The following is a 17,618-nucleotide window of genomic DNA, read 5'->3' as shown; positions in this document are numbered from 1 at the left end:
ACGTATGATTTCGGCGCGAGGCCGTATCTATGTTTTCGGCACGAGCCGTGTTGATGTTACGTATGTTCATGTATTATATGTTATTACAATCAGGATGTTAGTTTAGTTCAGACCAGGAGCTCGGTACCGTAGCTATGAGTAGATCAGATTTTGGTACGAGGCCGTATTAGTGCTAACCATCTCACGAGGGGATGGGAGATAGATAGTCGATGTGGCTTTTGGTAGAGTGTGGACGTCCACCTGGCAGTCCAGACCAGGGTGTGGCGGGCTCATCGTACTTACAGACATATTTGATTCGGTAGTGGTCGGCCAGCCATTGTCGGGTCCCTCCTTCGAGCTGCACAACCCGTCATGGGGGGTAATACATGACATTAGCTAACTATTCATCCTAGGTTGATTTTCAGTATTACAGTCATAGCATATGTTTATGTACGTTACGAGTTATTAGCATATATGAAAATGTATGATTATTTCGAATGATATGACGAATATTTTCCGACTTATGAAATGTACAGTATATGTATAATTGCACTAAATATTCATATTGTTACACAACTATATTTAGTTTATTTTCCCTTACTGAGAAGTATTTCACCCCCAAAATTGATATATTTTTCAAGAAATTTAGAGAAACCGGCGGGTCAAGGCCGCCGTTGAGTGAGTGGAGCTTCCCTACTAGAAGGGTAAGCTTTGAACTAGGACTAGGAGATTTTTGTTGTATGATCCTAGTATCATTTTGCCTTTTTGGAGATTGTACATATAAAAAATATATTAATGTTAATAGAAAGTTCTGGTATTATGCATTATGGTTGGATGATTGTGATTTTATTTTACTGCTGCTAGGTTTTTCCGCTGTATTTGACAGGTGTCCCTGCTCCCCACGGGTTCGGGTTGACCATTTGATGTATTTTGTTATATTTTAACGAGGAGCGTTATAAGGATGCTCATCGATGAACGTCCTGTGTTCGTCGACGAGACGAGACCCTATAATTCCCTTTTGAATTTTCCTGTTTCTCTTTTTTCTTTTATTATTTAATTACCATAATTCTACGGATCTCTACACTGACACACTCTGGTAGCGACATAGGGTATTCATTTTTCAAACTTTAGTTGTATGAAAGGAATATGCAAGCTTGGAGAATTAAGACTTAAATAATTAATGGTTTTTTTGGTTAAAGATTTAAAAATAAAATTTTTGAGCTGTTGTTTTGGAAAATGAAAATAGAGGATTTTGTCTTGTATTTTTATACTAAAAAACTGTGTTTGGTTTGGATTTTTTTTTTCAAAATTAATCTTGAAGATGAAAATAACAAAATTGGGTTTAGTTAAAATATATCCAAGTGAATATTTTTTAATAAAATAATAATTATCATTATATTCTTATTAAAAAAATAAATTATACCCAACACATGTATCTTTACTGCATCCAAAAAAATGCTTTTGAAATACAAAAAATACTTTAAAATTATTTTCTAAAAATCTATATTTTTTCAAAGTATTTTCAAACACATTTTTAAAATGATTTCTCAAAAAAAATTTAACCAAATTCAAATTTTATATGTTATGTCCTACACACACACACACACACACTAGAATGTTTGTCTGAAGATATGTTTAGTATCATTATTATTTTTCTATTTTTTGTTTATATTTTAAATAGTGACTAAATAAATTATAAAAATAAAATTTTTTATATTACTAGTTTTATTTTTTTGTGACTAAAAGTCAAATTTTATAATTTTTTATAAAAATAAAATTTTTTTATATTACTAGTTTTATTTTTTTGTGACTAAAAGTCAAATTTTATAATTTTTTTTATCATTTTGACAAATCATTATTAGAAATTTTAACATTTAAATCATTCATTTTGTGCGCACTTTTTGATTAAAATAAAATCAAATAATCATATTAATTTAAATATAAATTAAATAAAAATGTAACGACCTGCTCCTTTTTCGCATATATATATATTTTTATATAAATAAATTATCATCACATCATACATTCCAGCTCAGCAGGTCACAATCCACCTGGGCCCGTGGGCACCAGGGATATAACAAAACATACAGCAGAAGCCTACGCAGCAGAAAGTACAAAATCATATACATCTCATCATAATGTGCATAACACATACCAAAGTCACTACAATTACTATCTCACAGTATATACATCTCAAAAATGAAATCTAGGGACAATCCCCACAAAACCTAACTGTCCCTACCAAAAACTTACCCTTCCAAAGAAGGCAAACAACTGATCTAGATCAGCGAAGCTTTTCCTGCTCTCCTATTAGGGGCTCCTGAAAAATGTATAAGATTTAGGGGTGAGACACCTCTCAGTAAGGGAAATAAACTAATACCAGTGTGTGGCAACATGAGTATTCTGTGTTCTACATATACCATACATAACATGTTCAATACTGTTTATCAAATCTAGAAAAACATATGCATATCAAAACATGGCAGAATATACTGCATTTTCATAAACATTTTTCATCTCATATCATAATAATAATAACATAAAAACAATCCTGGTAGGTTAGCTGACTGTTGTCATGTATTACCCCCACATGACTGAGTTGTGTGGCCCGAAGGCGGAACCTGACAATGGTTGGCCAACCACTGCCAAGTCAAACGGTAGTCTGTAGGTCCGATGGGTCTACCCAGACTGGTCCGTACACTAGGGGCGGTAACAGCACACTTCTTGAAAATAACCACATCGACCATCCAATCTCACACCACTCCGTACAGCGGCGTTAACACAGATATCATGATCACGAGGACCATGGATACATAGCAACGGTACCGTGCAAGTGGTAGCCTAGACCAAGCCAATCAGGTTCTGATATCATATACATATACTAAAACCGTGATACATAAATATCTCATATCATTTATTTTCACATTAATCATATCATTTCACATATATACGTGTATCATAAAAATCATCGGCCCGTACGCCGATATTACACATTTTAACATAGCACGACCCGTACGCCGGCAAATCACATAGCACAGCCCGTACGCTGGCAAATCACATAGTACAGCCCGTACGCTGGCAAATTACATAGCACGGCCCGTACGCCGGCAAATCTCATCCATATAGCACGGCCCATACGCCGGTAAATCACATATACATATAAAAATATCTTGGCCCGTACGCCGGTTTTCCATCATAGAAATCCATATCGTCCCCATTCCAAAAAAAAAAACAGTATTTCACAACATTTTTATACTCATGCCACACTAAACAAATTTTCTACGTATTCAACATATCATCATTTAAACAGTATTTTTCAAATATAAATCATATATATAAATATATTTATTTTTCCTGAAACCAGATGCTATGTATATATACATACATTTTCTCAAAACAAAACTAACTTAGTTTATCCCCTTACTTGATTCCTGAAAAACCCCTAAAAAAATCTTCCCCGTACCCACAAGGTTCTTAACTCAATACCCTGAAAATAAAAACTCGCAGAATTAAAGTTTAGTATTTTCGTACGTACATCATTTTCTATAACAACCACTAAGTCAAATTCGACTTAAAAAGTCTTACCTCAACTTAGGGATGATTCCCAACGTTCCTAATCAATACCTTGAAACTGAAAATTTTCAGTATTAAAGTTTAGTATTTTTACGCATATATCATTTTCTTCAACTGTCAAAAATCTAAATATTGAATATAAAGTCTTATCTTGGATTTGGGATGAAATCCAACTTCGTTTCCCTGACGATCCGCTCTGACAGACTTGTAGAGAACTTCGTCAGGAGCGTCGTGGTGGCTTCGGTTTGTCGATCCGGCGTAAAACAAACTGCACTGAATTGAAGGGAGAGTCGTAGGAGAGAGGAGAGAATGAGAGAAGATAGAATAGGAGAGAAGCGAGAGAGAAGAATAGAGAGAGCACTCCAAAAATATCCAAGTAAGCTTCGTGAAGAAGTTTTCCACTTTCTATTATATATATATATATTATAACCTTTAACCTTTATATTAAATACATATCATAATACTACTTTATATATATTATATATATTATATAATATTTTCTTATCATGACTATTCATTTTACTTTGTTAATGTTAAAATTAATTATTTTTTTTATTATTTTATTATTATTATATTTTTTAAAATTAAATTTTATTATTATTTTTTTTCCCGGTTGCTACAAAAAATATACATACTTTTTAAAAAAATAATAATAAAATTCAATCAAAAATATTTTGACTATTTTTAATTATCATGTACAATACTATTATTGTGAAATGAATTTTGGAAAATATAGCATTGAGTAAAATTAATTATAAAAAATTATATTTTTATTATAATATTTTTAATTTGCATTATTTTTAATTTTTGTTAATTTAATCATATTTTTATAATATTATTTAATTTAAAGACAAAAATAAATAATTTTTAATTAAGTTAAAAATTCATTTTAACTTTACAAATATTAATCACACAAGTTATTAGTTTTTATTTTTAATTTATTTACAACTTTTTATAGTAACATCAAATAACCCTTAAACATGTATTAACTATGAAGGAACCAAAAAAAATTACAATAACATTCATATATTCTCATGTTACAAAATATCAAATTATAATTTGGTTATTTACATTGATGATGCTCTAACAGAAATATTAAGGATCACTACAAACACTTAAAAGCAGGTGACAAGTGTTTTTACATGAAAGAATTGTACTTTCAGAAAGAAAGAAAGACCACTTGGTACAAACCAGATATAAAATTTTTTGAACTTGAAATCAATAGAAGTTGAGAGAAAAAACTCCAAATGCATATAGCAGAAAAGTCATTGCAATTTCTTGATAAATTTTTAGACAGAAGCGGTGTCAATATTTTTAAAAAATTCTTAATTATGCAATGAGGTTTATCCGGAACCTTCCAGATAAAATCCTGTATCCTGTATCTTCCCAATCCCATGGACTCTATTAACAAATAAGTATTGTTCATAAAAAATCAGCTGATAGACAACAAATTAATAAATGTCACTGTGGGAGTCAGTGTCAGCCGCAACTAACGCGAGTTTGGTGTGGAGTCTATTCTTGAGAAGGGCACCGTCCAGTTTTCACGCACACGCGGTCATGCAAAGAGGAAAAAATAGAAGAGGACACCGTCCAATAAATTGGTGAAAGCCTACAGAGTTGACACAGTCATAGCAGCCCTAAATCATTTCAGTGTCAGCCTCATAATTGAAGAGGCCATCCATTATTATTCAGCTTCCCCAGTACCACTTTCTTTTAATGTTTGATGCTTCTTCAAAGCCACAACAAAATATGTTTAGAAATTATTTTTTGGTGACATCACGAGCTCTCATAATAATAATAATAAATTATAAATTAAGGAATTATTTTATCCATACTATAAAAAATTATAAAATATTATCTTTTTTTAAAAATATATTTATTTTATAAAAATATTTTTATTTAATTCACTTTTTTGAGATTCTCAAAAATGCGTATAAAACTTCTATACCAATATTTGATTTAACATATAAATTCTTATAAGTGTTTTAAAAAAATAATTATTGCATGCATAGAGAATAATTATATTTTTCAACACAGAAATCTATTAATAATATCAGCTTAATTAAATCTGTATCCTGTAATTTTCAACAAGTATAAATTTAAAAGTTTTAGTACTAAGTAGTTGATTAAATCGAAATAATTAAGGAGAATATAGTGTTTAAATATTAACTAGTATATTAGTTTTTTTCATAAAATAAGAATAGTATTATTTTTATTTAATACATTACACGTGTCAATTAAAATGTTAACTAATATTAATATTAACACTTTTGATATACATTTTAAATATTTTTAAATTAAAAAGTTTATTAAAATTTGACTATTAATATTTGTAATTAATTTTTTAATAGTAATATTTAAAAAATTAAACTAAAATCTATGATGGATGCCATTTTAATATTTTTTGAATAAAATTTTAATTATTTCCAATTAATAATTTATTAAAATTTATTTGAAATTTTAAATATCTTTAATTAACATTTTGTATATTTTCACATTCTAATAATTAATATTTATGCTAATTTAAATTTTTTACTTTTAGTTTATTAGCAAATTTATTATTTTGAATCTAGTAATAGAGCATGATTATGATTATATTATTTTATAAGGGACTGTTATCCGAAGCTAAATAGTGAAGGCACTTTTAGTTCCAAATGTAGGATTTCCATTAAAATAGCTTGCCCATGAAACTTACTCATAAAAGAGGTAAGAATAAAATGTTCGTGTTTCATGAAAATTCTCACATTCTTAAGAATGTGAATATGTCTGTCACATCAGATTCTCATAATCAAACAAACGTGGGAATGAGATATCATGTACATCACATTCTTGAAAATTTTGAAAGATACGGCAAAACAAACATCCCTCAAGTAGACTAACACTACTGGTTCCTTGGCCTTGGATTAGTTTTAACATCAATCATCAAGTGGTAATTAGGTGAATTAATCACACTTAAGTAACAAGTTAGTGGCGACTCCATCGAACTTATAATATTATTATTCATTGCCATTTTGGACCATTCTCCAGGACGTTGCAACAAATTTAATAAATTTTCTTCATTATTTTTTAAATATATTTAAGTAGAATTGTAGAAAAATATCACACTCATCATCTTAGCATATTATTTTTTTTTCAAAAACACTTTTAAATTTAGGTACAAAAAAGAAAATTATTTAAAAAGAGAAATTTATTTATCAAAAAACAACACTCACAAATGTTCAACTTATTATCCTAACATATTGACTTTGGATTGACCCACTTTTCATAAGTCATTATTATCTAAATCATTTTTCGTAAGTCATCATTATCTAAATCAAAATTCAATATGAATGATAAGTCACCTCTTAATCATCTTGCTAGCCTTATAAATTTCTTTTTGGGGTCAATTGATAAAAACCTATACTAGGTTATGGACTATATAAAGAGAGGTAATCCTTATTTCAAAAGTCAAGTTATTTCAAAATTCAAACTTGAGATTTTTAAAAATATCTCAAACTTCAACTACTAAAATATCTTCTAAAAGATGCTAGTCATATAAACTAATTTTCAACTATGTCATCATAATCCTTAGATGACTATAAACCAACCTTTTGCCTAGAGATATTTTTAGAGTTTAAGCATATTATTTTTTTATAAATTTATTAAAAAGACTCGAATCGCCCGTTACATTTCATCTATATAAAAAATTTCTCTTAATTTTATTTGTTGGCGCAACTACTCTCCCCTTCCCGCTAAGATGTTAAAATGTATTGTTACCTTCATCCCAATAATTTTTTTTTCATCATACAACTATTCCCAAATTTTATAACTAGGTGAAATGAATTTAATGATCACCATTGCTAGAATATAAAAAAGAGCAATATAAAATAAACTCATTTTTCTTTAGCATATAAAAGAATCAATAAAATATTAAGTCTTCCGAATCACATAATGTAATATTTCAAAATTGCCTCACATTAATGTAGGAGCATGAAGTTTGACATTCGAAATTAGTATTTACTATATAAAATTTACTAATACTGCACTTACCTATCAAATATCACACTTTTTCTTATCCATTACTTTACATAATTATACTGATATAATTATATTTTCTTTCAAATCCACACATATTCAAATTTTAGTCTTAAAAATTATTGTCTTCTAAGTACCAAAGCAATGAGATTAGTTCCATCAAAGTAAAAAATTAATGGCAAAGAATAATACTATTGAAAAAATATTTAGACAAAAATTGTATTCTTTTTTAATTTTGATTTAAAATATTCTAGAAGTTTATTAGTATCATTATGTTAGTGATGACACATTTCCATATATATATATATGATTTTTGAACCCAGAGTTTCAATAAGCTGATAAGTGGTGGATTTTTTTTTTTTTTTAAAGCATATGTGCTTCACTATTTTTTAAAAAAATTCTTTCTAGCTTATGTGGGCTCCATTTGAGACCCACTATTTTTTAAATCTTTAATTTCTTTTTCCTGCATTCTCTCTTAGCGCATGGGCCCCACTACATTTTTAATAGTTTCTAATTTTATTTTTTAAATTATTTTCTTTTTCTTTGGTCCGCTCCACTAAATTTATATTGTTTTCATCAATTTTTTAAAAGATTACAAAAAATTATTTTTATAAATCTTTTCTTTTTTATTAAACAAAATTTAAAAATTTCAACATTAATGAAATAATATTTGAAAAATAATTCTAACTCAACAACTTTCCATCGCTTTCATTTTCAATACTTTCTTTATTATTTGTTTACATTTACATCTACTAAAAATATAGAATTATTTTAAATTTATATAGTTTGAATTTTTGTTTACAAAAATTGTAAACATTAAAATTAGCATAAATGATTGGAAATATATTTAAAATATTCAATATAATATATGTCTTACAATACAATTTTTCACCACTAAAATTATAGAATTGATTTTAATTACTATTATTTAAAATATGAAAAAATATATACCATGTTACATTTCTATTTACATATATTATATACATTAAAATTAAAAATAAGAGATTGTTTTCTCACTTACCTTCCACCAAAAAGTTTTAATATTAAAAAAATTATCTATATAAATACATAAATGCATGTAATTTAATAAATGTTCAACTTTTCTTATGTTATAAAATAAAATATTTAAATTTTACTCAAATTTTACATTTTAAATCCTCATTCAATAGTCTTACGATTTATATGTGTACTTTATTTTTCTCCGTTGATTTTACATTTAAGTTGATCCGCTACAAATAAATTTAAATCATATATATAGGTCCATAATATTTTTAAAAATTTTACGTACTACATACATATTATATTATTTATATTAATTTATCAATATTTGTCAATTATGTTAAACAAATAATATAAAATAATGTGTTAAATTATGATATTATTGTCAAAACTAATTATCAAAATATATACATATGACAATTAATCTTACTAAAAAATACACAAAAGTTATACCTAAATATTATTTGTTTTAGAACTCATCTTCTTCTCCCTTTTTTCTTCTCTATTTTCTTTTCATCCTAATATATATGATAGCTGGATCTCCAGCAGAAAAAGTGAGTCCCACTACTAGCCTCGAATCATCTTTAGCAACTAATGGTGAAAATTTTCTTTTTTAATTAAATAGATTTGACTACTTTAAATAATTTCTTCCTATTGTTAAAATTGTCGACTGATCGAGAGGAAACTAAACTGGCCTATTTTTTAAGTGATTTAATTAACAATTAATCGCACTAAAAACATACAAAAAAATTATACTTAAATATTATTTGTATTTTATGTGTTTCAACGTAATGTTTAATTTCATACTAAAATGATATATTGTTGCAATTTTACATTTTCCAAGGTCTTTGTTGACCAAGAAAATTAGATTGATATGTTTTTGTCATAATTTAATTAACAATTAATCTTACTAAAAACACATAAAAAATTCTACTTAAATTTTTTTTTTTGTCCTATATGTGTTTTAAAGGTTCTATTTAACGAAATTGACTATACTTGCGTTCAAGCTCTATATTATAATTATATATTATTTCAATTTTGTATTATAATACTTAAATTTATTTTTAATTTATTTCATATGCATTTTATTTTATTTTTATATTATCCCGCCACGAAGCGTGAGTGGTGTTCCTAGTATATACTACAATGATACTATAACACCTCTCATCTATTATTTGATTAGAAAGGAATAATACTACAACCGAAAAAATGTCTTATATAAAAAAATTATACCTTTATAATTTGCTCTTGCTCTAAAATATTTTAGAAACTTGTTCTAATCATTAGGTTAGTGGCAACACATTCCCATCCAAATTGCACCCAGAGGCCTTCAATTTTATTTATTTATTTTTGTATATAGGGCCGACTGACCCGTGATTGATTTACAGTCCCCACTGCTGAGCCTCCCTAGTGAAAACATGTTCCACATTACACAAATCATAATTAAAAATCATGAGTGAATTGAATCACGCCACCAAGGTTCAAACTCATGACCTCCCAAAAAGATTCCTTCGTTGATTAATGAACACCCACGCAATTACTTCTACTCTCGGTCCAACATCCATCATTTCTTTCTCTTTCACATCTTTTTCAAGATTCATCTGTATCCCCCCGTCACCCCCTTCGCAGAGCCTACAATGTAAACCCCTAAAGAATCTTCTGAACTCCTTCAATATATGTTCGAGCTTAAGGTCTACCATATTACAATAGCTTTATTCAATTCTTCAAAAGTCTCCAGCTTTGCTGTGTGTGCGGAATTCATCCAACTTCACTTCCCCACCTATGTCCAGTTTCAATCTCCAGCCTCACTCCCAAATAACAAAGCCAGTGCCTATGACCATCAATTCTACTTCAATGTCTCAATTCTATCTGATGAGAGAGAGAGAGAGAGAGAGAGAGAGAGAGACCCTCATTGTTGCGTAGGCATGTTTCCCGATCCTCTCTCTTTAAGCTACTTATTGTAAGCTTCCACACTTGCCGAATAAAAAAACACTCCATCCAGTATCCACCACAAAATTTCTAAACTTGGCTCCCAACTCCTACGGCTTGCATGAATTCTTCGCCTACTAATGGGGGAAATTTCCAAAATTTTCGTTTCCTTCGTTCACAACTCTCCACCACTTCCATAACACTCCCTATTACTCTTCACATCAGCTTCAGACTTTGCCAACAGCAAGTCAATAACATGTCTCTGTCCAACAAAGATAACCTCAGCCATGGTCAATTAAATTAGTGTAAGCATTCTTCCAACACAAGACATTGTTGCCCTCGCCAACCCGAGCTGCAAGCCCTGTGCTTCATGCCTCTATGTTATCTTTTCATCAAATAAAGTCAGTATCGAGTAACAGAAGTATAAAGCACTGTTTCACAGTTGACACCCAAGACAATTACCTCAAGTCCATGGAGAGTTCACACATGAATTGAGCCGTGAGTTTTAAGACCGATTAATATTTTAGCTCATGGCCCTTGATCTATAAAATAACCAAAAAAAAAATTGGTCCCAGCCCACTGAATTAACAAACATAAACCCCATTCGTTATCTCCCTTACATTTAGCTTGGCAAAGACGATGAAGCCAGTGGATTCCACCATTGATGCTACGCCTTGAATGAGAAAAGGGGGCATCATGCATAAAAATGCCCTCCTAAGGATGCTAGATCTTTTTTTTCCCCACTTTAATGAGAAATAGACGACCAATCCAGTATGCCAGAAAATATTTGCACCCTAACATGGTGTTAAATAGTGGCAGTGGCAATGTCTTTACGTAATGATTTTGGGTTACCAATGCCCCTACACATCACAAAATCTGTGAAAAGAAAAACGACCATTCGACCATCACATAAAAGCAACCACATCAAAAATTATTTTATTTTTTACTTTTTCTCCTCCGTCCCCCAGCCCCCTCCCTTCATAAATCTTTCTAAATACACCATGTCACAAATAGGAGAAAAGATTATAAAGAAGACGATCATGATACAAAATTTATTTTTAATATTTATATTTCATATTTTTCAACTGCAACCTTTCTTTTCTAGTTATTTTACATTTATATTACTCGTATGTCTTATATATCGAATAAATTAAAAGTTTATAATATATCTTATTTTATTAATTAATTTAACACACTTATGAATTTATCACACATTGGAATAATAAGTATAAATAAGTGCACACGTAATTTTTCTGTCAATGGTAGTTTAAAACAAATGCAAACTTCCTACCTTTACCAAACACCTTTATTAATTGAACTAAAGGATCCAAAATGCACTAAAACTCCTAAGAAAGATTAAAACTTAAAATATGCAAGTACACTAGCATACACGTTGTACGTTCTTGAAAAAAATTCTCAAGCTTTACACCCACTTCTCATAATGTAGCACCCACTACTATCACTTACCGTTATACTATTATGCTACCCACTACCGCAATTGATAACCATGTTAAGGCATGTATTTCTCTTCATAAATGGTTCACCTTTGCACCAATAGTAGGGCGGTACAGCAGTCCCACTTCAGCAAATGTGAAAGGCCAGTGCGCACAAATTATCAAATCATGGTATAAGCACTCACAACTTGATTCATAAGAATACTTCAATAATAACATTCAAGGCTGACACCCCAAAAGAAAGGGGCAGATAAATCAAAAATTAGAATTCCATTAAATTGCAAATAATATCATAGCATACCAAAATGAAATGATAACTTAGAGTTTACACTGGAAGGAAATAACAACTTAACTAGAGTCTCAACTTATTTAATCTCCAGGGGTGGCGGGCCAAAGCATCCCCCTCCTAAAAATCTCCCTCCTTAACGATACTGAAAAGTGTGGAAAAAATGAAAGAAAAAAAAATACAACAATTAGCCACCAGAATAAGAATATACATAACAAAAACAAAGCAAAAAACAAATACCAAATGTGCAGAAAAGTATCCACAAAGGCACAAATGCATATCTTGCAAAAGTACAGGCTTCTTACAAGCATTCTAGGACCACCCATAGAGAATATTAAAATGCAGTGTAATGGAGCAACTGATATTGACCGCTGGGGGTGGAGGGGAATATCAACAAACAAAATTATCAATAATTTACCAAAACAAACTAATATATAAGCATGGAGTGTGGTTGCATAGTTATCAAACTTTACAAAGCAATCAAAATTATTAATAAGCAAATGTCAGAGGAAAAATGGTGGTACTTCAAGATGGATGAGGTTTAGGTTTAGGTAAAAGAGATCTGAGTTTCAATATCAAAGCATTTTTTTTCCAAAAAATATATACACTTGGCATTTATAGTCTGTTTAATGGAATTCTGTGAACCAGTGTTTTAAATTTCACCTGGGACCAACCAGACAGACTGGATTCAACTTGAATCAGCCACTTGGTCAGCCTTAATAAATGAAGCTTAATTTTTTAATTAAACCAGAGTGAACCCCCTCAACCCAGTCTAACCCGGCTCAGCTCAGATTGAGCCGGCAGGTTGGTTGGTTTGAACTTGAAGCTACTGAAACACTGAAAGACCAAAGTGAGGAGAGAGTACACTGAGCAAGAGAAAGAATCATAGGGCACTTACGAACGCAGTACCAAACTTAGTTCATTTCATGCGACACGCGTTAACAAATAACATATTTATGCATCTTTTCTAAATTTCAATAATCATATGACACTTGTTAAACATACAAAAACTAATAGTTAAGATTTGATGTTTATTTAAACAAAAAAAAACTTGAAAAGATATACCATATGATAAGAAAATGAAGTACTCATTAAACTTAGTAACTTACAAAAATAATTTTCAATTAAAGAACAAGAAAATCTTAATTTAATCTTCAAGAAAACATTATAAAAAGTTGCATGAAAACCATAATTGCAGGAAATAGATATTTGCTTGGATTTTATATAACAATTTTCTCTATAAATATATTATGTTTATAAACTATGAATATTTGTGCATTTATAAATACTTTTACTATTTATTACATCATACTATATCATGTTGACTTCAGTGTTGTGCATTTATAAATACTTTTACTATTTATTACATCATACTATATCATGTTGACTTCAGTGTTGTTTATATGATGCTAAATAATGATTAGAACAAAATAGAATACTTTTAAATATTGATTAAAAAAGCTTCTATTTTTCTTTGAAAAATGCTTTAAAAAGATTCCTACAAAATATATAAAATGTTAATATCAAAAATGCAAATATACATATATGAATCGGCCAATCTGACCACCAAGTCACTAGTTAAATCGACCTAATCTCCTGCCCAGTTCAAAGACTGATCTGGACTTCAAAACAATACTGTGAAAATCTTATATCTATTCATTATGAAGGATATTCAACACCCAAAGACCAATAAAGATATTTATGAAATAAGATCTCAAGCTCAAGATCAAATTTTTTTAGGACAGAGGAGATTTAAGCATTCTATCTACTGTAGGACCACTATTCTCAGTAGTATAAGACGTATTAAATCTGATTTTTAGATTTCTTTTTTTGGGGGATTTTAAGAATTGCAAAAATAAAAATAAAATAATTAACTAATATGTCACCAACTTACCAAAATGGTGGGGTTAGACTTGGAATATTTCTACAGTGTAGTTTAGTGGTCTTGTAAGGCCTCTAAATAGAATACTTAGTGAAAAACATGACAAGACTCTGAGATGAATGATATTTACAATTAAAGAACCTCCCTCTCTCTCATATACACACAAGGAAACACACATGGGCAAAAGAAAGATAAGAGGCTATGACAGCTTCTATCCCTTGATTTTGAAAATAAATAAAAAAATTATAATTAGCTACACAATCATAATATGTAAATTCTTTTGAGATCAAACTACAAATGGTATAATATGGAAATTATGCCATAGTCAATAAATGATAAGATGTTCTCAGAATATTCAATATTACAAAAAAGGGATTCACCAATTATTGAAAGCCACCAAGAAAACGAAAATGTTTTCAGCATTCCCATTTTTATTTTTCTTCTTTTCGATTTTAGAACAAAAACAATTTGCAAACATTACAAGCCCTTTACACTTTGCAAACTGCTAAGAGAAATTAATAAATTAACAAGTCATGCATAAATCTCCTTAACCCTGAGCATAAACTAACCTTGATGAAGCCAATTTCCTTGGCATTGCTACGGAAGCACTGCCTGCAACACATAAGCCCGTACTTCCTGATCAACCCATGTGGGTTTCCACAAACTCGGCTAACAACAAACATGCAGAGGAAAAATTAGAATGCAACATTGTACTAAGCAAAAAAATAGAAAAGTCCCTTACTATTCACACTCAAAATCATTGAAGGGTAATAAGTAGCTTCTGTATCTAACTATGTCTGTCAAATATTACCAAAATAAACAAAAAAATAAAACATAAAAATAAGTTAGTTAAGCTCCTAATTGCAACTTTTTTCGCTGCTTGGGAGACAACAGATACAAATTTGTGCTTTAAAAATCATGGGCAGCTTCATTCAATAACATTGACGCGCTTTGCCTCTTGAGGCCTTTACTTCATTTTTCAAAAATACAATCAGAGCCAGCTTGAATAAATCAATGGCCAAGTCTTTGAAAAACAATAGGCCTGCATTAAAGGTTCCACACAGCGTTAAGCAATTTGTTTGCCAACCAACTCATATCTTAGATTGTCAACAGCTAGTCAGCCAGCAATGCCCATTTTTTCGTGGCCAGATCGTTCTTCAGCATTTCAAACTAACTTTTAGATGCGAGGATTGAGCCCAGTGGTATGTCATCCCCACCAAGGATGTGAGAGTGCATCCTGTGTTGACGTCATCCCCACTGCAGGGCAATTGCTCCTCGTAAATGAGGAAAGGGAAAAATAAAGATTAAGCGAAGTAAACCTTTTCATGGATAACCCAAGTTAATGCTCCCACAGATGTGGTTAAAGCTAGACGAATGTGAGTGTGAGACTTTTTATACCGGCCTCGCTCACCTCACCAATAAACTAAAGTATGGTTAATAATTAAAAACATAATGAAAACCTACGAATATATACGCTCGATCATTGGTACTGAGTGCCCTGGAAAAAATCATAGTGGCACAACAATTTGCAAGAAAACAATAACCCGTGCTGTCGGAACAATTAAATAATAAATCAGAACTACTAAAGCCGCATAGAGATGCCGTGAGCAAAATATAACCAAAAACAATTATCATCTGTGATCTAATGATGGAGCAGGTTCGGCTCAGTACACAAACAAGGTCTAAGAAACGCGCTAGACGAGTTCGTAAGAGCAATACAACACTCTATGAAGAAGTCGGTAGGAAGACAGGATCGATTGTCTCACCAGGCACGAGACCCAGGGCCGTAGCTCTTCGGATGCGAGTTCCAGACGTTCGAATGACCCATTCCTTCAGCTGTACAAAACCCTAGCTTTCAAGGCGGAGAACGAGTATGGAACTGTGAACCCCAAAAACCCTAAAACACGTTGATGATGGGTCGAGTGCGTTCAAAATTATACACAGTTATAATGACCAAAATAGACCCAGGTAAACGGGTCAAACCGCCGTCTGGATAGACCCGAATATGGTGCTGGAGCCCAACCAAGCCTACCGAAGATTTACAATTCTACAATTTACACGCGTAATTTAAATTATCAAATTGAATTTTTAATGGAGCTCGTTTTGAATTCAAACTTATTTTTTGTCTAAATTACTAAGTAACTTAGGATCTATTTATTATCATTATTATTTTCTGTTTTTTTTATTTTTTTATAATAAAAAAATAAATTATAAAAATGTGTTTTTTTTTTTATCATTGTTTGCCAAAAATTAAAAATCATAAAATCCAAATTTCAATTTTTTACCAACTTATTACCATAAATTTTAACATCCATAAATATTTTTTTTATTAAATTCTTCATTTTATATACTTTTAAATTAAAATAAAAATTAAATAATTGCATAAATTTAAATATAATTAAAATAAAAAAAATAGACATAAATTTTTTAAAATAACAATAAAGTCAATTACAAAATACTTTTACCATTTTTCAATTGTCGTGTCCAATCAAAATTTTATTGTAAAGTAAATGTTGAAAGTTGAATAATTAAGTAAAGTAATTACAATAAATTTTATTTTTATTATAGTAATTTTTTAATGTGTTCTATTTGTAATTTTATTATTTTAATCACATTTTTTTGTAATATTTTTATTTTAAAATGAAAATGAACATTTTTTTAACGAAGTTTTTAATTTGTATTAATTTTTTAAATATTAACTAAACAAATTATTGATTTTTAATTTTTAATTTTTAATTTCTGCTTCTATTTTTTTTTTTTTTTCTAATTTTTGACAATGATAATAAACAACTCCTTTGTTCTTTTAGAAATTCTCCCTATAAGAGATTAGGTATTTGTAAAAAAATTGACTCTTATTAGTACTATTACAAGGTTTTTTTACCTTACAAAGTTAGTTTGAGCTTATCAAATTTTGTAATTTGAGCTTAAAAAATCACACATCTAGAGATAATCGTACTTTTATGTCATATTACCAACCACAATTCAACCTACTAAACGTGTAACGCCCCGAACCCTTAAACCCTGGTCCGACACGTTAAATTTGATAAAATCCTTGATAATCCATAATATACGCAGCGGAAAACATAAACATAATCAACATAATACCAGAATTTACTAATTCTAACTATAATCCATAATAAATCATCAATCACCTGCATTTCCATAAATCTACAAAACTCCAAAAATATTTCAGTATTTTCACAATCATTTCTTACTCAACAGCCTTAAAACATAAAACATAAATTTTATACATTCAAAAATTAATATAGAAATATATCATTTTCTTTTTCTATTTCCCTATAATACTATAAAAACCTTGAGCTCTCAAAGCTCGAGCCTGAAAAAGATAAATTCATATTCGGGTGAGACACATCTCAGTAAGAAAATAAATAATATATTAAAACAGTGTATGACTAACATGAGTTTATATAACAATATAAAATTTAACATTTGAAAATCGTTAACATAATTTCTGAAATCATTTTCTGAACCTAATCAATCA

At 29.7% G+C, this 17,618-nt stretch overlaps 1 protein-coding gene and 1 long non-coding RNA gene across 2 annotated transcripts; both read right to left on the bottom strand.

Annotated features, from left to right (window-relative positions):
* Nucleotides 1-10,826: 10,826 nt before the first annotated feature.
* LOC131164365 (uncharacterized) lies at nt 10,827-11,130 on the bottom strand. Its single transcript, XR_009139254.1, has 3 exons — nt 11,115-11,130; nt 10,957-11,036; nt 10,827-10,879 (listed from the first exon to the last, which is right to left on the bottom strand). It is a non-coding gene; the product is annotated as an uncharacterized LOC131164365 (long non-coding RNA).
* Nucleotides 11,131-12,199: 1,069 nt separating this feature from the next.
* On the bottom strand, nt 12,200-16,111 carry LOC131164364 (small ribosomal subunit protein uS14z/uS14y/uS14x). The gene is made up of 3 exons (XM_058121496.1): nt 15,883-16,111; nt 14,686-14,785; nt 12,200-12,379 (listed from the first exon to the last, which is right to left on the bottom strand). Exons 1-3 carry the CDS (start codon nt 15,942-15,944, stop codon nt 12,371-12,373), a joined length of 171 nt encoding a protein of 56 aa, XP_057977479.1. The 5' UTR covers nt 15,945-16,111; the 3' UTR covers nt 12,200-12,370.
* Between the last annotated feature and the right edge of the window lie 1,507 nt (nt 16,112-17,618).

Source organism: Malania oleifera, chromosome 9 (genome assembly GCF_029873635.1).
Source record: "Malania oleifera isolate guangnan ecotype guangnan chromosome 9, ASM2987363v1, whole genome shotgun sequence".
Classification (NCBI taxonomy): domain Eukaryota; kingdom Viridiplantae; phylum Streptophyta; class Magnoliopsida; order Santalales; family Ximeniaceae; genus Malania; species Malania oleifera.
Note: the sequence above shows the minus strand (reverse complement) of the source record. Positions and strands in the feature narration are given on the sequence as shown.